This window comes from Anguilla anguilla, chromosome 10 (genome assembly GCF_013347855.1).
Source record: "Anguilla anguilla isolate fAngAng1 chromosome 10, fAngAng1.pri, whole genome shotgun sequence".
Lineage (NCBI taxonomy): Eukaryota > Metazoa > Chordata > Actinopteri > Anguilliformes > Anguillidae > Anguilla > Anguilla anguilla.
Window position 1 is genome coordinate 31356864 of NC_049210.1, and position 23553 is coordinate 31380416.

The following is a 23553-nucleotide window of genomic DNA, read 5'->3' on the forward strand; positions in this document are numbered from 1 at the left end:
AAGCCTAGCACTCTCCTTTTATGTGTGAACAATCCATGCAAAATGGAACACCTGAGGAACAGTTGATATCTGTCGGTCATCCGATAACTTAATTTTGAACAGCGGAAATAAAGATGAAATCTCATATTCTTCTTTTGAGCTCAAATCCAAATGCCTTCAGATGTGCCCTGCAACTCTAATAAGGAACAGCACAACAGTGCAGGGTTGGGAAAGACTACTTAGATTTGATCCTGTGGAACAGGTGTCCACTGTATTAGGAGTTTATGGTTCAGTTGTACAAGTCTTTATGACAGGGTGTTTTACACCTCAAACAAGTTGATTCATACAACTTAGGTTTTAGCCACTGATGCAAGTACACCTACCGTTCACATTGGTGATCTAATGGGGTTTAGCAATGAGATATATTACAATAACCAGCAACAACAATAGTAATAAAAACGTACAATACACAGTGCCTGATTACTCATAGTTGCTCCTCATTTGGAAAAGTTGAAAGTAAAATGTGTTCTGCATACAATAAATATACAGCCTGCAAAGCCTTCACAAACACAAAACATGAATGCACATTACTACCTTCATAAATTAATTGTTTTATAATATGAAGAGAATCTATGCAATGAAAATCTATTCCAAAAGTAATTCCTGAATGGTCTATTGCCACACCTTGAATTCCTGTCAGGACAAAAAATTAAGGAACTAGTCGTTCAACCAGGGTTTGCTTACCTTTGCATAAGATTTACACCATTAAGGTCTGATTCACTTCAGCCACTAAGCATTTCGACATATCAAAGGGTAATGAACAATACAGAATGAAAGGCAATCTCACATTTGACATGACACACACTACATTTTTGCAGGCAGCAGGACGTTGCCTTGGATATATTACCTATTACATAATTGCTTAATGCTTTGCAATTAGACAATCACATAATATATATGAACAGTACCAAAATTCAGGGTTTCCAGGACAGATTAATAACAAAAACTGTTATATCACAAAATGAAAAGAGCCCTTCTTCGAAATGAAAACACAAAACAATGTTAGGAACAGCAGGGTCCTCATGCACAGATAGAGTGGGGTTTACTATGGGAAAAGCTGAAAACACAGAATAAATTTAATCTGTAGCCTCTTGGCATGGTTGGGGTAGAATCATTCAAATAGCTGAAGTAATGTGTACTGCGGGTCTGGTCAACAGTGAAACTACTATACTGAGAGAGTCAATCAAAGAAATGAAGCACTTCTCCCTATAATGTTGTTGGCATTCAGTTTACCAATCAGTCCTAACATGGCACATGGTGATTTCAAGGTATATACAAACATTATCACAGAATCCTAGTGCCGCATTAATACTCCACTTTCTGCGCAAAGAAGCACCTCAGTTCTCATGTTTTTAGTGTGTCAGTGTGACAGACTTCTATATTAACCTCTTTGTTCCTTTCAGATCAGCTACCTGAAGGAGTGGAAACATCACACTCCCTCAATATGTTTGTCTATTTCATTATGGTGAATGGTTCAAGTGAGTGGTTGCATTGATGGCGAAGTGTTGCTGTGACTTGCTGAAGTGTTGGTGGTCTTGGAGTGATAAGCTGTAGTGATGGTGTCATGGTGCTGTGGCGGGTTGCAATAGTGATGACATTGCAGTGATTGTATGGTATTGCATTGGTGGGTTTCAATAAGTGGTCAGAGATGCACTGGGTATCTCATTCCTAGATTGGTTTGAGGAAAGTGCGTGTATGGGAGCCAGATATGGATATCTGCCAATATAAGCCCAGGTAATACATATCTGCAGACGTTAGGTATCAACAAGAAAAAAAAGCAAAACTTGATCTAATTAGGTGGAATATCCTACGCACAGGCCGGTTTAAAGTCTTCAAATGAACACCTATATCTGTGTCAGACTGAACAAATGGTCGATAATCATTATTAATGATGACCTCAGTTGGTTAAAACATTGAGATCAGGACAGAGACAGCAACCCTGCAAACTCACATACTCATTTTTACTAACCATCCTTTGCCTGCCATCACCACACCTCTGGAGCCAATGTGGTCCTCACAGTCAGAATTCTTTATAGCCAGTGAATTAGCATCTCTCACAGAGTCATACTTCCTTAATAGAGTCTGTGTGTTTCTCATTGAGTCAGCATGTTTCTCACGGTTTCTCACTCCTGATCACTTGTTTTCCTCCTTATGTAGCCCGGATTTTCATCTCAGAGAACTTGAGTGAGTACTGCCAGCCGGTCCAGGATGACCACTCAATGCCGTCAGCATAGGAGGTGTGCTGCCCATTCAGGTACTGTCCGTTCAGATTGGAGGTGTGGCAGTTACGGTACCACCAGGCCCCATGGTAAAAGGAGGCACAGTTATTCTCAGAGTGATCGTTATCCTGGTCCGTAGTGGTGAACTTCATCCCATTGTGTTTCAGCAAGGAGTCACCTACACACACACACACATACACAAAAATACATGGAGAAAAATGACAGTAAATAACATTCCTCATAAAGAGCCTTTTTAGAGAGTCAGGAAGTTCAGTACAGCCAATGGGGTTCCCTGATGTAGCAGTATAGCCCAGCCTCCTCTGCCCCCTCTATATCTGTTACAGTCTGGCACCCACTTAGGGAACTTGTGTTCATAGAAAGTTACTTTTGTCTTGTGAGCCAAAAAGGAAGTCTGCAAATGCAAACAGTATAATCCTTATATCTAAACCATATGTTTAACATAGTGAATTAACCAATGTAATTTGGATGTCAATGCATTCTCCCTGCTAAAGAGTAAAAATACAAATTGTCCTGCCTTGGTACTGATGGTGAAGCAGTCTTCTTCAAAATTAAGAAATATACAGTACACTATATTGCTAAAAATATGTGGACATCTGCATGGGTGAGATTTGGGTTCTAAAATGGGGGGGAGTTTTTATTTTTTCTTTTATTATGTAATACTAGTGTGCAATAAACAAAATGTGCTGTTTCAATATCTTTTACAAAATGCAAAATGCATTAAGGGACCGCTTAAAAAAAGCCTACCATGTCCCTTTTGACATGGGGGCGTATTCCAGTTTGAAATTAGTTATGCATGTGTTCCATACACAACTCCAGCAAGAATCCAGAGTCCCCACCTCCTATTGTTTTCAGATCCTGAATGATCATGCAATGAGACGACCATTAAAATAAAACCGCGTGCTGGTACTACTCGGTAACAATAACAAACAACAAAAAACAGTAACGCGACTATAATTTTTCACGTTATCTGTAAAACTTGCATTCTGATGTATTTTCTCTTGATACACTGGTGTCACAGGAGCGAACCAGTGCCTAGTTCAGCATTGCAACATTGTATCGACATTGATTGCCTGAAACAAAAAAACAAAAAAATAGACTATGTTCAGTTTTACGCTATGCTATTTACCAACCAGGGATGTTATTTATGGACCATGTAGGCTAACATACAAACAAAGCTCTGAAATGTTTCCTGTGTCTGTGAGTGACGCTTCCAAAAGCAATTTTTCATTTTCGTTCTGTTCATTTGATTTCGTCCTCTTTGTAAAATGATTTGTTAACATGTCTGGCCATTTTTGGCAAGTGGCAATTGCTCCCCTTTACTTTATTCTCTTTGTATAGTATTACTGAGCATTTGCTGGCAACACTGGAGTCTTAAAAGTATTATATTGGAGTAGTGATGATACCACAGCCTTGCCAATACTGGAAACCTAAAATCCAGAAAGCGGGTACAGAATGATTTCATGCACATTTAAAATGTCATTTTATTACTATTACTATCTTTAAATGAAAACAGTGAATTCCAATAATTAAACATGATCAATAAACCTTTAACTTGAACTTGGTTGCAACCACAGTGTCATGCAAACAGCCCATTTTCATCTCTACCATGCTCTATCACAAAAATGAAATTACCTGTTTTTACCATAATATGAAAAATAAAATGTATGTAAAATATGAAGAATAGGTTTCAGTACACATTCAAATGATAATTTTCAGGGGGATCTTTTAAAATGGAAAATTCATAAAGTACAGAAAGAAAATATTACTACACTAGACACTAGACTAGGTTTTGGCACTAGGTTTTGGATAATACTAGACCTGCAGTGCCGGAGTAATCAGCAATGGTCAGAGGGTATCCATCATCATCTGGGTCCACAGAGAAGAGGCCCACTCCGAAAGTACCATACTTTGCAAAGGCAGTGTTGTTCTCGAAGTCCTCTAGGTCAATCCGGAGTTCGTAGTTGGCCTGGATGGTCAAGGCATAGATCTGCCTCAAACCTGACACACAGAAGAGAGCTGGTTAGTGTGTGCAGAAAAGGTGAACGGTTGGAGTAAGCAGACCTTACAGAAATGGAAAAAGCTGCACTGCATTTTTTAAATAATGTTTTTGTCTAAATAAATTGAGAAATATATTTTATACCAGTGTTTTTTTAAAAATATACACTACATGGCCAAAAGTATGTGGACACCTAACATCCAACATCTCATCCAAAATTATGGACATGAATCTGGAGTTGGTCCAACCTTTGCTGCTATAACAACCTCCACTCTTCTGGGAAGGCTTTGTACTAGATGTTGGAGAACTGCTGCAGGGATTTCCTTCCATTCAGCCAGAAGAGCATTAGTGAGGTCAGGCGCTGATTGGGTGATTACACCTGGCTCGCAGTTGGCTTTCCAATTGATCCGAAAGGTGTTGTGTGGGGTTGAGGTCAGTGCCCTGTGCAGGCCAGTCAAGTTCTTCCGCACTGTTCTCGACAAAACTATTTCTATATGGACCTTGTGTGCCCAAGGGCATTGTCATGCTGAAACAGGAAAGGGCCTAGCCCAAACTGTTGGGGAAGCACAGAATTGTCAAAAATATGATTGTATGCTGTTGCATTAAGATTTGCCTTCACTGGTACTAAGGGACCTAGCCCAAACCATGAAAAACAGCCCAAGACCAAGGGATCTCCAGATACCTTTGGTCATATAGTGTATATTGAATATATTTTTAAAAATTACAATAATTGGAGAGTTTTAATTTCTTGCAAACGCTTTTATCCAAAGCGACGTACAACAAATATATATATATATATATATATATATATATATTGCCGTATATTCAATTTCTGAAAGGAGATGCACACTGGACCTTGATTGTAGCAAACAGGAATGTCCCATGTAGAATTTTTAACAATTGCATTCCTCTACATGCAGTAGGAGAGACACTGTGCATTCCCATTGCTCTACATGTAGTAGGAGAGACACTGTGCATTCCCACTGCTCTACATACAATAGGACAACACTGTGCACTGACAAGGAGGTAGGTAGGAGAGACATATACTGTCAAGTTTACACTATCAAAATAAAACTATTCAGATGGTTGAGGTGTGCACTCAGGTGAATTTCAGCACAATATCTTTTCACCTGATCACACAGCAAAACACTGCACTCTCCTTCAGTGCAGAAAAGGCAAACTGTTAGGATAATGTATCAGCAATAACCGCATACTTCCTAACTGCACAATTAATCAAGCGTCTGGACTGATTTGCATTTGCCAATCGGCCAATCTGGGCTGATTGGCTGATTACCAATTGACATATGGAGGATAGCTGTTGGAATGCCAGTTGACAGACCACATAAATATGTGCCTGCTTATATTTTCAGGTCTTAGTTAAATATATCCTAGACATTGAAGGGGTAAAACTCCCTTAAAGATCCCAAAGCACACCGCTAATATCTCCCTAATGCCTGCCACACATGCCTCACTAGTCTGCTCAGCCCTTAATCATTACAACAGCAAACTGGGTTATGGGGGTTACTAAACTTAGGAGGGCAGAATTTAAATAACTGACTCAATAGCATGTAATGCACAACACGCTGGCACTGTACTCTATAAATGATGCAAATGATGAGGTCTTTAATAGCCTTGGAACACAGCTCTGCAGAATCTCAACAATGCTTACCATACCAAAGGACTCAGTAACCTTTATTAATGATGACAGTGTCCTTACATTGTCAGTATCCTAACTTGCCCATTCATAACTCTTTCAAAAAGCTTTTGAAAATGTATTTTAGGGGCATGCCAACTAGTTGAAGAATAGGACTATTGGTACTACTTTGGACAATATAAAACTGCTTTACATGGAAAACTAGAAAATCATGGATAATATTACCACCAATCATTATGTGTAGTACTATCACCAATCATTATGTGAACTCTTGCCCTTGCCAGCTGCACATTTAAGGATATATATCCTGCTTTCCACATACAATGGATAATTTTGGTAGTTTGGGCTGTTTAGAGGTTGACTGCAGTATCTGCAACTTAATTGAGCAAATAAGGAAGGCTGCAAGTGTGCTGCCTCCCTCAGTCCTGACACTCTTCTGCAGACAGGTAGATAATGTAAGACCTCAGAATTGCAGTCTGCTTTCCCTGCATATAGAGGCTACCAACACCTCTCCTGAGAGAGGCAGGACCTGTCCCATTCCTAAGCCATAATCCTCAGCATTGTTTCCACCTGGTCCTGGTCTTTCATATGAAAAGGTAAAGACTGCAATATATTTTTTCAATAGTAAGAGTGGTTTTGTTAGTTGAGGTATTTCTGATAGGAAAAATTCTGAAAACTCTCCAAAGATGACAGAGTTTCTGAAAACTTACCCAACCAGTGTTCTCCAGTGATCTTTCCAAATCCATTACGGTATGCGTCCCATCCACGGAAAAAGCTGATCGATCCATCCTCCCTGCGCTGAAAAACCTGAGAGTAAGAAGCAAGATGGAAACAGACCTACAAGTTCAGATAGAGAAATACACCTGTGATTTCAGTGAAGAACATGCATGCTTGTGGATTTTTATTGTTAATAATGCAATGCAGAACACTACAGAAACTAGTAGAAGGGTATGTGACAATGAACAAAGAAAGTCAGAAATGTGAAATTGGTAGTTTAGGTGACTTCAAATGGATCTTGTTACTTCTAGCACCCTGCCTATTTACAGCACAGAGGGTGCAGCCTAAACCGGAATTATGCACTTAATATCTGTCTTTCAAAGAGCTGTGCAAAACTGAAGGTATTGACAATCAGCATTAGCATGTCTTTTGGCAGAGGCATCGAACAACATGAAAGTGCTGAAGACTGGAGAATTCTAGATTGATAATACTGGCATCTGGGTGGAATTGAAGGCTATGGGCTTCAGAACCAAATAGTCAGGATGTGGACAATTTCATGGGTCCTAATTGACAAGGGCCCTCAAAAGAATGTTTGAACACAGGATTTTCTGGGGTGTTGGGGCCCAATGTGAGATCTTTTCATAGGGCCCAAAATCCCAAATGGCGCTCTTGTAAATGGCAGACTGTGCTCTAAGAAATGGCTTGTGGTGTAAAATCGGGGGTAAGGTCCAGGCTGTGGTGTATGATATACTGTATATGTGGTGTAATTTCCAGTCTATGCTGTAGGGTAAGAAATGTATGCTGTGTTATGTCTCTCTCTGGCTCCAGCAGCCTTGTTTTCACCTCTTGCAGTAAGTCCTGCTTTACACGCCACATGTCCAGTCTTAATCCCTGCCTTTCTGGAAACTGTAAAAATTGTCAATTGTCAGACAGTTCTATTACACACAACCATCATCAAAGTGCAGCTCTACTTACCTTTACACATGGAGTCTCTGTAATCCAAATAAAACCCACTTAATGAGCTGTTTTAGGTCACTCAAGAGCCTTAACAGCATGGTAGAAACAGAGTTCTTAAAAGCCGATTATGGAAGAATCAGGCCCTTAACTCTGATTGGCTGGCAGGGCGATCCATAAGAATGGACAGACCCAGTGACAATAAAGCAACACCTGGCACATTCTGTGTTAAACATACCACTGCTGTTTGTCAACTAACAGGACTAATGTGTGTCCAATCAGAGGACCTAAACCTGAACGTTGTTTAGCATACAATGAATATAATGTTTGGGTGCATTGCAATTTTACTATTACCCAAGCACATGCTCTTGCCCACACAGAATAAATTTCTAAATTAATTCTGATTGAGTAGACTTTACTCTAGAGTATAGAGCATTCCAACATTGCATGACGGACCTTTTGAATCAATTGCAATACAACAAAGCAGACCCAAAAAAAATGCAAAACATAAAAGACCCCAAACAAAGCTATTTATGCTTTAGCCTTTTTCACATCTAAAGAAAAACTGGTTTGGATGGATGCAATTATCCTGTGCTATAGAAGCCAACCGAATATATAAATTGTATATTTCTGCCAGTCAGATCATTACTGAAGTCAAACAAATAATAATGTTGTAAAAATAAAATATCCTCTGTGACCATCTTGTGAATCTGTCCTGTCTCTGCACCTTGTGTGCATTTGTGTGTGAAACCAATCACAGTGGAAGGTGTGTCAGAACCAGCTCAAGAAGGTAATTTAAAAAAAGGAAGTCACACTGTTAGGAATAAATGCACTAAGATCCCAGCTGCTGACAAATTAAAACTTCTACAAATCTGTCTTGGAGGACGGAGTGTGGCACAGTGGGTAAGGAACTGGGCTTGTAACTGAAAGGTCGCAGGTTCGATTCCCGGGTAAGGACACTGCCGTTGTACCCTTGAGCAAGGTACTTAACCTGCATTGCTTCAGTATATATCCAGCTGTATAAATGGATACAATGTAAAGTGCTATGTAAAAAGTTGTGTAAGTCGCTCTGGATAAGAGCGTCTGCTAAATGCCTGTAATGTAATGTCTTAAAAAAGCCTTTCCAATTACAATTTTATTGATGACTTTGAAGACAAAACCCCTGAATACTTCTCTGAGCTACAGATTCCTCCTCTGTGAGGTGAAAAAATAAGGTGATGATCGCTGTGTGTGTGTGTGTGTGTGTGCGCGCGCACACGTGCACTCGCGATTGTGTATGCCAAGGAGGGAGAGAAACTGGGACACAGAGAGTGAGACTTACTGTCCAGCCTCCTCCATCTGTTGTCATATCACAGAAGGCCTGGAAACCTGATGGGTGGTGTGTGGGAAAGATGGAATAGATCCCATTCTCTCTTTGTCCACTGGCATAGATGTCACTGCAGTCTCGTGGTCTGGATCCTGCAGACAATTCATTAATTAAGGGTTTGGAACTAAAAGGGTAGTAAATAAAAAAACTATGGGGTCCTGCTCTGATCCCCTGAAACTGGCAGACAGAATGAACCTCAGACCTTTCTCTGCGTTACCAACAAGCAATTACTCAGATTCCATAGTGACAACACAATTCAAAGTAGCTACCAATGTTGCATATTCAATAATTATCTACTTAGTATTGAATACATAAAATATGTACTGTATATTTTCAAAACCCAGCTAAAATGATTTCATTCCAAAATCTATTGTCAGACCAACCACCTTGCTAGCAACCATATGACCATGTGCTCTGCTCTTGCAAAATGGCTGAAGATAAGCAAATGTAGACTTGGTCAGTATTTGGATGATAGAAAGTGCAGAAAGTGGCTTAGGTGGGACCAGTATTCTTCACTCTGGATAAAATAACCCCAAATGTCCCAGTGCAGTGATGAGGACACTGCACTGTAGGAGACGATTATATTCAGACATCATGGCACTTATTGTATTGAGAAAAGGGCAATTGTAGTGATTTGGGGGTTACTCTGTAGCCACATTTAGGAGAGATAATTAGGTGACTCAGAAGTATTGAGCCAGTTTTTCATGGGAATAGAGGGTTGTCAAGTAATGTTCAATGCCCCTGCGGCCATTTTGAAAGAACACTGCTGCTGATACTCCACCAACAAAAACTGTCAGCTGAGAGCTCAGTTGATCCCAGTTACATTAGGCAAGACAGTCAATTTCTGGGCTGCATTTTGCTGCTCAAGCACGGCAGGAAAGTTACCGCAGTTATTAAGCACCAAGGGAAAAAGACACACTGGCAGGATGCAGCAGGAAAATTTCAGGAGCTAGAGCTGATTTCTTCAGTTGGGTGCTGGAAGCAGTAAAGCCACATGTATAAATAGAGGTTAATAAATAGTTAAACAAATAAATAGCCAAGTAAAATACATAAAACTACAGCATTTCTAGTACCGTATCAAGCCTGGCCTTGAATACCATCACACTCTTTGCTTCAACCACATGTTCTGGCAAACTGGTCAAAGCATTAACAAACCTCTGTATGTATTTGTTCGGAATTGTCTCTTGATTAATTTCTGTCTGAGGCCCCTTGTTCTATTAACAGAACTCGGTCTAAAAATAATTGGTAACTCAGTTTATTGATACCTGTAAGTTATTTAAAAACCTCTATTAAATCCTCTTTTTTAGGCTGAATAAATTTAATTCCCTAAGTCTATCCCGATAACTCTTCAATTTCATGCCGGTAGACAGTTTAGTTGCCCTTCTTTGTACTTTCTCCAGAATCCCTATATCCCTTTCTTATAATGTGGTGCCCAAAACTGCACATAGTACTCCAAGTGAGGCTTGGGCTTGGCTTGCCTTAATAATCTATACTTCTTGTAATATATCCCAGCATCCTGTTGGCCTTCTTCACAAATACGGTACAATGTTTAGACCCTGATGAACTTTGGTCTATTATTACTCACATTGAGCATTACCTATTTTCACTCTCCCATGAAATGTAATCTCCAGGGTCAGTCACCTATCTTGTATATTGGTATTATGCTGCCATGTTTCCAATCCTGGTATTTCACCAGTGCTCTCACTCCTTGATTTTATTTAGTTGAGACGGAAGAGCATCCCATCAATCAATCAATCAAATTTTATTTGTATAGTGTATTTTACAGCAGTTGTCACAATACGCTTTACAGACAACCCTGGCCTAAACCCCCACAGGAGCAAGCCTAAAACAACAGTGGCAAGGAAAAACTCCCCATGGTAGATGGGAAGAAACCTCGGAAGGAACCAGGCTCAAGGGGGAAACCCATCCTCCTCTGGTCGGCTCAGGGTGCCGACTGGTGACCAACATGTCAGTCCGTTTTATACGGTTTATGATGTGGCTCTGATGATGGGTGGGGCCAGGTGGCGGTGATGGGGAGCAGCAGGTGGCGACAGATGTGGGCAGGGTGGAGGCAATGACGAAAGAGGGGCTGGACCGCAGAGGTGGGGGAGACCAGATGACTCTCAAAGCACTCTAACTGGCCCCCAACCGGCCCATAAATATCACTTCCTGCAGAAATGATGTTCTGCCAGGTCTCCCAGTCAAAAAAAGCTATCTAAGCCCAACCCTACTTAGCTTCAGTAGTTTGACATGAGAAGGGAACAGGATAGTATGGAAACTGGTTTATGTATGTAACCCTACCCCTTACTCTGTAGCACCACCCAATTATGTCTGTAGCCCCAGACATGCACACGCACTCTCTATGTATGTGCCACTAACCACTGCTTCTTTTCCACACTGCAGCCCACCATCTGAGCTCAGAAGAAGGAATACACTTAATGTATGGTCAGCATGACCAAACTGTAGACACACACTCAACCAGGGGTGGCTCTTCTGCAGTAAGTTAGGGGTAATCCAGCTAGCTGAACTCCTTTGTCCCTGTGTGATTCTATTGCCAAACATACACTGTCTTATAGAGTTTCCAACCATAGTTTGCAATGGCACTGTCATGATTACATTTCATTCTGTAAGTTGGGTGCATCACTATACTGAAAACATAGATTTAGCAAGATGTACCATTTATCAGTACAAAACAACATACAATGGATTTACTGACTGATCAAAAGCAGTATTTCCAGCCTTGTTATGTGTTGGGTTTTTTAGACAAATGAATTAGTTTAGATGGAGGTGTTTATGATCTGTAACTTCATTCATTTATCAATATATTCTATTCCACCCACTCTTAACAGACTAATGTCTGTTAAGAGTGCTAACTCATCCCACCAAGCCCACCCCCCAATGACCCTGCCCTTTCAGTGACTCTGGCCCCTCTCCATGACTAAAACATCCAACAAAAGAGAGCAGCAGAGGCTTAAAGATTGGGATTACCATTGGCACAGGCTTTGGGTCGAGCCCCACGGGTAGGAGCTCTCTGGAGGTCAGCCTTCAGTCTGTTTTTCATGCTGCTTGTCTCCTTCTGCAGGGAGCTGAGTGCCTCATTCACGGAGTTCACCACATTCACCATGTTAACCTGGCTCTCTGACATCAGCTGCAAGACAAACAGTGTTTCCTGCAGGTCAGAATCCCTATTAGGTCTGCATTCCAAAGTGATGTCATTCTTTTTTCCACCTTTTGAATTATTCAGATAGAGAGAGTGCAGAAAGAGTAGGAGATGGGATCACAGCTGGGAAGATGCTGTGGCAGGGATCAAGCGCTTGTCTGCATGTACTTGCATATGCCTCGAAAATTGGCCGCCCTAAAGATTATGCACGTCTCACCCAAAAGTGACTTCATTCTTGGTATGGAAACAGAATGGGTACTCTGTGAGGCAGTGCTGCAAGCAGACAAGATAACCAGTTCTTCCCTAAGTATAGTGAAAGGATCTTTACCTGATTGTATCTGCAGGGATACAGAGCTACTGACCGATATTTGATGAGGCGACTTACAAAGAGGAGGTGAACTATCATGGGAAAATATGTTTGTGTCTGGAGCCAATAGTTTTTGTACCATGATCCAAGTACCAGATACACAATCATGGCCAGTATTTTCTCACTTGGATGAGTTTGCCCTATTCAGTATGGTAGAGCAGCACTGACATTCAGAGAAACACTGTCTGTACTGCAGTACTAACTCACAGCATCAATATGTCAGTACTGTAGCACTAATGCACAGCATAAAATTATCAGCACTAACTTTATCGGTCATTATATTTTCACAATAGACACACAGCTGGGTTGGGTGTTTTCTCACCTGGACGAGTTGGCCCTGCTCAGTTTGGAGTACTTTCAGATCCTGTCCCAGATTCCCCTGACCATGCCTTAGTGATTCGTAGTCCATCTTCAGCTGGCTGGCATGAACAGACAGCTTCTTCAGCTGGTCCGCCAGGTTGACCAGAAGGACATGGTCTTGACCCTTCTGACCTTTAAGGTCAGAGTCATGGTCAGTGAATGAGTGCAGTAGCGAAGTGTGAGCACCCTCCAACCGCAGGAAGTTCTTGTTGTAGTCAGGACAGTTAGGGTCAATGAAGATGTTTATGTGGGAGCCATCACCCCTTTCCACGGTAACTAGGGCATTTCCTTCACCCTGATTGGTTCTGATGAGTGGCTGGCCATTCGGCATGGGTGGGGCTTGGTAATTGTTCATAAATAGGATGGTGCCCGTAACTGCGACAGCAAGCAGAACAATCACGAAGAGCAAGGTTGTCCAAAGGAGGTAACTGCAGGTGCTCTGGTGGTGAGGGTGGGACAGAGAGAAAGAAAAAGAAGGACAAAAGGAGAGTGATTTTTTAAATGAAGATTAGGAAAGACTACAAAATTGAAATATGGACAATCGTAAAACACAATATATAAATGAGGTGAGCAACCTTTTTAGGAATAATTAAGAATTCCTAAGTTGCACTCAAACAGGCAAATGGACAAATGATCAAAGGCTTAAATATTATCAGGTCAAAGCATGAACGTCAAAATGAATTAAATTAATTCCATGGATCTCACTGATTCTGTAAAATGCTCTGATCAATTCCAGGATTAAAATATTCTTTGAATAGTATTTGCGGAAAAACAATTAGCTGATCTTTAAAATGGTGCTTGCAAGATAAGTGGTGGGGTTTTATACACTGGATTTAATTTGTTTCATTTGTGTCATGGTTGTTATATTTATCCCTTTTTACAGAGAAGTAAAACAACACACAAAACGAATATTGTTTTAATAACCATAGTGATTTAGGACCTTGGTTTCACATCCCTTAAAAAGGAAAGCACCTACCGCACAGTGTCCCCATTACTTTTCTGGGGTTTTGGATTCTCTCTTTTGGTTAATAATACCAACCAAGCTCACACCTGCTCAGCATTAGACATTAGAAAGGTACAGGGTGATATGGCTGCTGGCAAGCTTCTGCTTTTCACTGAAGGTCCTTCAAAGACATTACAGCCTGAAGCCACACATACATTTTTTGAAAATCAAACCAGAAGTTAGAAGCAGCTCTCCTTAAATTAAAACAAATAAATAAATAAATAAATAAATAAATACATAAATAAATACATAAATAAATAAGAGAGCTTGGGAATAGCAAAATAAATAGATATAATTGTTCACAGCAAAAAATAACCAACAACAGAAAATATTTAATATAGATACTGTCTCTTTAGACGCTCCAGGCAGTCATTGTGGCCGTTGTGCTGTAGGGCTGTGGTTTCAGTCTTCAGACAGGATCAGCAGATCATTGACTAGCAGCAATGGAACTTTACCAGCTCTGACTCCAGAATTTGAGGAAGCACATATCTTTCATCTGACCATATTTGGAACAGGTGACAGGAAATGCTCATCTTTCTTACTTCCTTTGCTTGCAGTGAGTGCACTGCCTATTCTTTCTGCTCAGTCAGCTCTTTTTGCTGTAGCTTGAGTCTGCACTTTGTTATGGTTTGAGTTAGATGCGTTGCCTTCACTGTGATATTTTGCCAGGGTATAATATCACAGTAAAGGAGCCAAACTTAAAACAGGCGCAGAAGCATTCTGATTCATTGATTGTTTTTGCCAGACCGTAAGGGCTGGCCAAGAACATTGTTAAAAAGTGTAGGAGTGGTCGTGTGCAGTAGATCACGCCATCTTAAATGACTAGCGCCAGCTGGTGAGTATGATGATTTTCAATGACGGAAAAATTAGTGCAAGTGCAAATAACAAGTGATATAGTTCATAGTTTAATTTAAATAAGTTTTGTTTCAAATCAAATGTTCTGGAGTACAGAGCCAAAACAACAAAATTGTGTCACCCTCCCAATACCTTGCATTTAACTGTATATTGATGTGGGAGAGTGAGTAGCTCCAGGGGTTCTCTGGGAATAGGTGATCCCTGTGAAGTGTATTGTTCTGGTATGACTGTGGATCAGTCAGGTGTAACAGAAAAAGAAGCTGTCTAGTTTGGCTAAGCACCTGCCCAGAAAAGACATCCACCAATGAAGCTACCCAAGCCTATCTACGCTCATGGACATTTTCAGCTTATAAGAACATTAGAATACATTAATTATAATTATTATAATGATTAATTTATCAATTATTCAAATGATTACAACTGTCATGTCAGTGCAACTATGTTTATCATTTTGCCAACCATATAGAGTGTCCAGTTCTTATTAAGCCTGATGTTGAACACCACAAAGTTATCTGGTTCTACCAAAAATTAAGTCATTTCACATATACAACAATGCTTGTTAAAAAAAATTGCATTATCAGAAAAACATACACAGAATTGTCAGCCTATGTTTCATTTGTTCTGCAGAGAGAACACAGCTTGAAATAACTTCTGTAATCCACTTTATTAATCCTTTTTAAAACCTTAAACCCTAATTCAAATCCTGTCCGTGTCTCCTTTTCCTGAGCCAACAGAGATTAATGATCTGCTAACCGTATGTGCGTGTCTGTGTGTGTCTATGTGTGTCAGAGTGTGTGTGTGTGTCTATGTGTGTCAGAGTGTGTGTGTGACATCTTGCCGAAATGCAATGGGATGAAGTTTGCCACTAAGGACCTGGATAACAATCATTCAGAATAAAATAACCATTGAGTGCAATATAGCCTGTGAAGATAGTTACTATAAACATGTAATTATATTTTCATGTACCATTCTGTCACACTCTAATTATGACATTTACTATAATGCTGAAATGTTGAGAATGATAATCATTCAAAATCAAAATCAAATGCATGGCTAACCCAAGAAACATCCAACCTGTAAAGTGTGTACACCTGTCCCTCATTATTCCTAGATTTTTCTTTCACAAATTGTTACAGTTTGCATTGAGGGCACACAAGAGAAAATACTGATAAGCGTGTACTGCAACAATTTTCTGTGGGTGCAGTGTGCAGCTCCCTTGCTAAACCAGGAAACATTTTTCATGGGCACAATTATATTTTTTCCATCAGTGACTGAGTGATGAAGTTACACCATTGGTCGGCCAAGTTATGAAGTTACACCATTGGTCGGCCGGATGAAGTGTGTTAGGTCCAGCCATATACTAGGTTTTGACCTTGTGTAAGTCTTGTGTAAGTTTGGCTTCTTTAAAGTTTACGTGCAACCTTAGACACGCTATTATTATTAGCAACTTCAATTAACTTCAGTAGAATCCGCTTAATAAATTTCCAAAAGTATGTGGACACCTCTTCTAATGAGAGGTTTTGGCTATTTCAGCCACACCCATGACTAACAGGTGCATAAAATGAAGCATACAGCTATGCAGTCTCTATTGACGAACATTGGCAGTAGAATGGGTCATACTGAAGAGCTCAGTGACTTTCAACATGGTACTGACATATGATGTTACCTTTCCAACTAATCAGTTTGTCAAATTTCTGCCCTGCTAGAGCTGCCCCACTAGTCAGCACCCCACCACCAAAGAAACCAAATTGTCCCCCATGATATTGGCTTTCCAACAATGCAAAGCATGATAACACTGTATTATGGAGAACCACATAATGCTGATCCAGTAGGATGTTTTGCAACTGAACGCCATATTTTCAGCACAATCTCTTCTGCACTCCTGTCAGCACCATAAACAGCCTGTTGTGAACTGCCCTACATCATCATTTATCAGTACTGCCAATTCGAACAGGTTGTCGCCTTTGTCTTTGGCCTCTGGATGCGTTGTGCTCTAATACAAGAGTTCATTATTTAATTTAGCTGTGTTCATTTGCTAAAGAGTTCTGTGCAGGCTTGAAATTTAAGCCCGAATCCCACCCCATACCTGAGACCTTGAGACCTGACCCTACCAAGCCTGACTGGTGCTACCAAATTTGAAAACCCAACCCGAAATCGTTCACTGACACGGTTTTACAATGCTTTGCTCAGCTGCTATGCGCTTCAGTTATAGCAATTACCATGCAGCAAGTGGCTATATTTTATTTCCATATAGGATAGTATACAGTAGCTACACAGCTTACCAAGGCACAGCAGCCCATCAGCAGAGCAGTGTGATAGGCTAATAACTCACTTGTCTTACTGGTTAGTAGCTATCAAGCACTGTACAAATCCAGTTTTTTTCAGCTGGCTTACTAGTTTGCTTTAGCCTACATATCTCACTAGTGCCTTCACTGCCAGCAAAGTTTCTGCTATTCAGTTCAGTGGGATCAGTCTTCTTGCTATCATACATCAAAACAACAGTGCAATCCCTACACTGTACATGACCAGTGAGGTGTGTATCTGTTGTCAAAACAAGGTCATAATATTTCCACAACAAAGTCGTTCCCGACTCATTCGAAATTTTAATTTAATTTCATCCATTGCGAAGTTCAACATGGACTAGAAAGAGAGAATGCATCTGAAAAAAACAAGCTGCAAGAAGTTCATTTCTTCAAAAAAAGCATTTAAAAGATAACAAATAATTCATTTTCACTTAATAGAAAACAAACCCAAACCCTCAGCAGAGACGTTACCCTCTGCTTCCTTTCTGTGAGTTTCAAACATTTTCCCCCTGTTCTTAATTAGCCCCGAGGATCAGAGAAAGAAAGGGGGCAGTGGGGATGGGGGGGGGGGGGTTGGGGGCTCAATGGGACATCATGATACCTTGGCATTTTTATTACATTACAAACACATGCATGCTGACCATTGTACATCAGCTCATCGTTTGCCTGCCCACCCCAGATCAACACCATACAAATATTGTTTTTCTCAGTCTCATGTGTGCTACTAACCCATCAGAACAAATATGCAGTTTAACACTGCAGCCAATTGGCACCAGACATACTCCCACACTACTCCATGTAGCCCTCTATGACAGTATTAAGTATCATCACATTTGAAATGACCAAAATCCCAAAAATGAGCAAAACATGAGAATGCAGAGTAGTAGTCATTAAACCCATCCAAAACCATCCATGCTTGGGATTCAAGCATATTGCCAAGGTAGGATGCAAAATTAGATGTAGTTTCTACATTTTGTTTTAAAACTAATTGATACCCTTAAAATTTATTTTTATTCAAACTGTTTGCCCAAAAAAACAGTACAGGTAGCAAGCCAATTAACCAAGTCTAGAATTACAAAATTTTCATTATTTATGCATGAAAACAAAAATTTTTTATTAACATTGCAGCCATAATTTCTCAGATAGAAACTTTCTTCATAGCATTTTTAGCTGCGACCGCAGCTCTATAGCTCTGTCTGTTGGTCGGTCGGTTGGTTGGTTGGTCCACAAAAAGTGTCCCACCTCGTAGCAGCCACAGTTTTCACCCCAGGAGGCTGAAATTTGGCATGGACATTGGTCATGACCGAAGGTAGAGCTGAGTAACTTTCAAGGCTGATTGACCTAGAGCGTGACCCACGCGATGGGCGTGGCCTCTCACAAAAAGGAGCATAACTCCCGAATGGATTCTCAGATTTGCACAAGATTTTGTGGAAAGGTTGGTCATGAGCCAAAGAAGAGGTCACGTGTTTGTGTGAGAGTGTGGCGATGGGCGTGGCCTATCACAAAAAGGCACATAACTCCCGAATGGATTCACAGATTTGCATGAGATTTTGTGGAAAGGTTGGTCATGAGCCAAAGAAGAGGTCACGTGTTTGTGTGAGTGTGTGTGAGGGGGCGTGGCCTATCACAAAAAGGCACATAACTCCCGAATGGATTCACAGATTTGCAAAATATTTCATGGAAAGTTTGGTTATGAACCAAAGAAGAGGTCACGTGTTTGTATGAGGGTGTGTGCGTGGATGCATGCACACATGGATGCATGCGCGTGTGCGGTCGCAGCTATTGCAGATTCGCGCTTGTTAGAGGTAAGAGTCCGCTGACCATATTAGCGCAATTTTCATGTAAATAGCATAATCGCTGTAGTAGGAGATGTTGTTTAAGTGTTTTTCATTTCATTCAAATTTGTGAAAATTCAGTGGGCTGTAAAGGTGAAAAAGATACATTTGTTCTGAATGAGAAGTGGAATCTATGGGCTTCGTAATTGTATCTGTACAATAATGTGGCCAAGAGTTATGCCTTTTTAAATAGTGAAAATTAACTTCATTGCTATAGCACCACCGGCACCAAATCAGCGAATTGACACCAAAAATGCACGTGCACTAATCGAAATAACGTACAGTATACCAACAGGGCCAGCCTGACCCAATAAACAAAGTATACATTTGTTTAGGACCCCGCAATTGGTTCGGGGCCCCCTCCCTCCAAGATAATAATTTTTTTTTTATTATTTTTTCCAATCAATTAATCTAACAAACAGTACACACAACTGTAACAATGAAATGCAGTATGTTTCGTTTTGTATATAAATTTCTTAAACCTAATTTTGGAACTAGGAAGGAGGATTTTTGGGTGCTGCGTTGCGGATGCTGTGCGCAGCACACTTTAACATTAGATTACCCCCGACTGGCAGGCGAGGTTAGTGTCTACTGTTACTGTCTGTCAACTGCCAGCAGTAGCTAGGTGTCCACTGTCCAGCTGCCATGAAACGAATGTACCCTTCTGGGTCAGAAAAAAGAAAAAAATCGAAGAGGAGAAAATAAGTCGAGAAAAAGGTAAGCTGCAAACATATTGGTATATTAATGTTATATATTTTTAAACCACAACAGCCCCAATACGTTATCTTAGCTAGCTACGCACTTTAGCTAGCTAGCTACCTACCTACCTACCTAGCTAATGTTTTCCGAGGTGTCTCTAACTTTTTATTACTGTTCGATTGCAGACTGGCTTTAAGAAATATTTACTTATTTATTTACTCTTTCTATAGAGTTTTTATCTTTTATTGTACTTTTATTGCACTTTTGTATAGTACAGTTTATCTTGTTTAACAATTTGATTTATAGCCTGTTGTTCTTTGCACTTTGTTCAAATCTGCTACATTAGGTTGTTTTAATATATATATTTTTAATAAATAATTGTGTTCCCTAAGACAATGGCTTTTTCATTAATCTAAATATATTTCTATTGGTGCCAAATCTTGCTGGCTGGGGCTTGGGGGGTGGTTTTCGACCGAAACAGAGGGCCCTATATAGACTTTTTGTTTAGGGCCTCCAGAAACCTTGGGCCAGCCCTGAGTACCAAGTTCCTTAAAACTGAACATCCCAAAATCCCAAAAATGAGGAAAACATCATAACACAGCATAATAGCAATTAAACCCATTCAAAACAATAGGAAACAAGTGGCTTTCCAGCTTGTACACTAAATTAACTTTAGGTTCTACACTTCTAAACTGATTGACAACCGTTCAATTTTGTTTTATTCAGTTGGATGTTCCTGACGAATTAATAAAAGTTGCAGTCCTGTAAACCAAGTCTAGAATTAATTACTGAAATTTTAATCATTTTTGCATAAAAACAAAAAATTCATTTAACACTGCTGCCAGAATTTTTAACATGGAAACTTTCTTTTATTTCTCTCTTTAATTTTAAAGAGAAGAGCCCCTGAACCATGTTACATGCAAATCGGTCAGTCAGAGACATTGTTTAAGCATGTTTTAGAAAATTGGAAATTGCAAAAATATCTAACCTGAGGCATGTCCAAATGGCTTTTTAGTTCAATGTGGGGAAAGAAATCTCTGGAGAAAAATTTGGGCAAGTTCAATAACCTGAGACAGTGGGAGACGAAAGGATTCATGTTGCCACTTGTGGTAGCTCTACTGTCGGTCCTTAGTTTTAGGAGCTCCGTGCTTGGACCCTCAATAATCAGAACAAAAACAATAGGATTTCAGCACTTCATGCGTGGACCCCTAATAATAATAATAATAATAATAATCAGAACAAAACCAATACGGTTATTCGCTGTATGGACCCCAAATAAAGACAGAAACATTGTATTACAGCGAATGCAAGCACTATGTAGTCATTGTAGCAAGTTAACAATATAGATACCATATTCTACCAAACGCAAATTTACGGTAATAGAAAAAGGAATTCTGGCGCCATCTAAACCAGAGGACAAGGGTGAGAGCGCACCTTGCGGGGCTGCAGAGACAAGGTATTGGGCCAACAGTGCTGCACAACACAATACGGAAATTTGGCAAATAGCAAGCAAGAGTCTTTCTTGGTAAAAGTTAGTCTAAAACTACGTTCTCTCCTAAACGTCGAGATCCTGTCTTTACTTGTGTTACAAAACACGACAACATTCCGAAATACTGAAAACCCTTTGGGACAAGCTATTTTGCCAAAGGTTTAGGCATTATTTTGCAAGCGAATGGGCTACGCGTTTGGATAAATTTGATGGCTCTCTGGAGTGCTGTCACGAACTTGGCGCATATCGAACCTACCTTTGACTTATGTTGTGATCCTTCTCCGAGTTCTGAAGCGCTGTTCATGATTTTCAACCGGTCATTCACCATTCTCTGGACACCTTAAAGCCACCTCTGGTATCATAGGCAAAGGGAAAGGTCTTTACGTTCATTCTATAACATTTATCCCGTGTAAAAAAAAAATGTTCACATTACAGCCTCTGTCAGACTGAATCTACTCACATTCTGTATTATTAAGATTCAGATGGAAACTCTACAATCAAAAAATGAGAAAAATCTTCGTCTAAAATTATAATCCAATAACCAAGTCCAGCGATGCAGCCTACCCTTACTGTAAAATAGAATATAAACGCTGATTTAACACGAGCACGTTGGTTTGAGGTAATTATCAGTGACGAATCTCTGGAAACAAAATTTGTATGTCTCTGCTTCGACAAAATCCCTTAACCACTTAAGTAGAAGACTCGCGCATTTCGTGGCTACATATTAGATTAAGGACTTAAATTCTCAGCGCCTTAATCACAGTCAGCTGCGGACGCCTGCCCGTATGTCGGCTCTGTCGGCATCGTGGCGGGACGGATAAACCCTCTCACTTGTCCTCCTGGAGAAGCTGGTATGTATTGGGAGTTTTTCAGGCACAAGTGGTGGAACCGGCACCTCGAAATTCTAGATATGACACTTGCCACAACTCCCACGGTCCAACCTCCTGTCCCAACAGATTGAGGCAAGATTCCTTTGCAGGTTTGCCAGGATAATTCATGTCCAAAGCCCACTTAGTATCATCTGCCATATAAAGTAAACTATGGCGTCAGATGTGAACTTTTGATTATGATTTAAGTAAATTAGCTATATGTATATATATATATATATATATACTTTGTGTTGATTTGCAGTGACCCTTCCCTAAGGGGACAAGTGGACCCAAAGCATGCCAGGAAAATGCTCCCCACAGCATAACAGAACCACCGGGCCTCTCACTGGAGGGGTCTTGGTGTACGCCACACATGCACTCGCCCACTCATTGAGAATATGGTGAAGGATGACTCATCTGACCATATCACCACTTTTCCACATCTCTGTAGACCATGGTTTTTGCACCATTGAACTCTCAAATGTGCATTCGTCATTGTAATGAGGGTTTTATGCACTGCAACCCTACCATAATATTCCTCTTTATGTTGTTGACAGACTGTTCTTGCTGACACAGTCTGATCACCTCCTGCATTGACATTCTCAATCACCTGAGGAAGAGTTGCTCTTCTGTTTTCATATATCACACTAATGCATAAGCATCAAGGTCATTGAATGTGCACTTTCAACCACAATTTCCAACCCTATTTACTGATGTCTTTCCCATAGATCTACATGCAGAGGTCGCTTTATTTGGTGTTCTGATAAAGCAAAGTTATTGAAGGTCATTAGGCAAACAAAATATTCCACGTTTCCAGCGTTTTCACTTTGGTTAAATCATTTATCTGACCTGTGCTCTATAGTTGTTCCAACGATCTTCGGTATGCACTTATTGTAAAAGCTTCTGCCAAATTAAATATACAGTAAATCTAATGTCTTATAAACCAGGTGTGATAAATTTTGGTTGAAGAAATAGTGGTGGCTGTTCTCGAAAAAATGTAAGGAAATGCCATGAAGTGGAAAGAGATAACAAAACAGTCGTCTTGTTGCAGACAGCAAATTGTCTGTTAACAGCTCTTTTTGTGCACAGGCTGCAGTATTGAAACCCCTGTCAAAGATGCTTTACTCGATCGGATTCAAGTCCTGCGGTCACACCATTTGCACTTTGAGAAAGATCGGTCAAGGTGTCTGCACTTAAAACTTTATGGTAATCTTGTCATGGTCCTGTTTTCCTGTCTGTGTTTCCCCTGTTGGGCCGCCAGATGGCGGCACTTCTGTTTTGTGTCCTGCTCCCCTCCTGTTAATTGTATGATTGTTTCATTGTCTCGTTATCCCATCATTGTTCCCACCTGTGTCTTATCCCCTCCTTCTGGTTTGATTGTTTTTTGAGTTCACCTGTGTCTTGTTACCCCTGTCTATTTAAGTTCTCTGTTCCCTTGACTCGGGTGCTGGTTCCTTGTGTTTGTTACCTGACTTACATGTTCCTGCCTGCTTGTGTTTGTTCCCGATTTGCGTTTCCTCAGACCCATTGTACCTGCCTGCGTTTTTTACCTGTTTGTGTTTGTTTCCGATGTTGCAAACCGTTTGTACCTGCTTGTATTTTGTGCCTGACTGTGTGTTTGTCTCCTGACTTTCATGTACCTGCCTT

General features: G+C 40.3%; 1 protein-coding gene across 1 annotated transcript; it reads right to left on the reverse strand.

The window, feature by feature from the left end:
- Nucleotides 1–21958, reverse strand: LOC118207123 (fibrinogen C domain-containing protein 1-like). The gene is made up of 8 exons (XM_035380456.1): nucleotides 21498–21958; nucleotides 21294–21389; nucleotides 12816–13292; nucleotides 11955–12114; nucleotides 8922–9058; nucleotides 6640–6736; nucleotides 4098–4277; nucleotides 1–2436 (listed from the first exon to the last, which is right to left on the reverse strand). The coding sequence occupies exons 2-8, from the start codon at nucleotides 21363–21365 to the stop codon at nucleotides 2189–2191; spliced, it is 1371 nt and encodes a 456-aa protein (XP_035236347.1). The 5' UTR covers nucleotides 21366–21389; nucleotides 21498–21958; the 3' UTR covers nucleotides 1–2188.
- Nucleotides 21959–23553: the final 1595 nt, after the last annotated feature.

Excerpts from the sequence above, each read along its gene's own strand:
- LOC118207123 (XM_035380456.1), bottom strand. The coding sequence starts at position 21,365 with ATGGTGAATGACCGGTTGAAAATCATGAACAGCGCTTCAGAACTCGGA. Across the intron at positions 9,059-11,954 it reads ACCCAAAGCCTGTGCCAATG|GATCCAGACCACGAGACTGC; the intron begins GTAATCCCAATC and ends AATTGTCTGCAG. Across the intron at positions 6,737-8,921 it reads CAGATGGAGGAGGCTGGACA|GTTTTTCAGCGCAGGGAGGA; the intron begins GTAAGTCTCACT and ends TCTTACTCTCAG.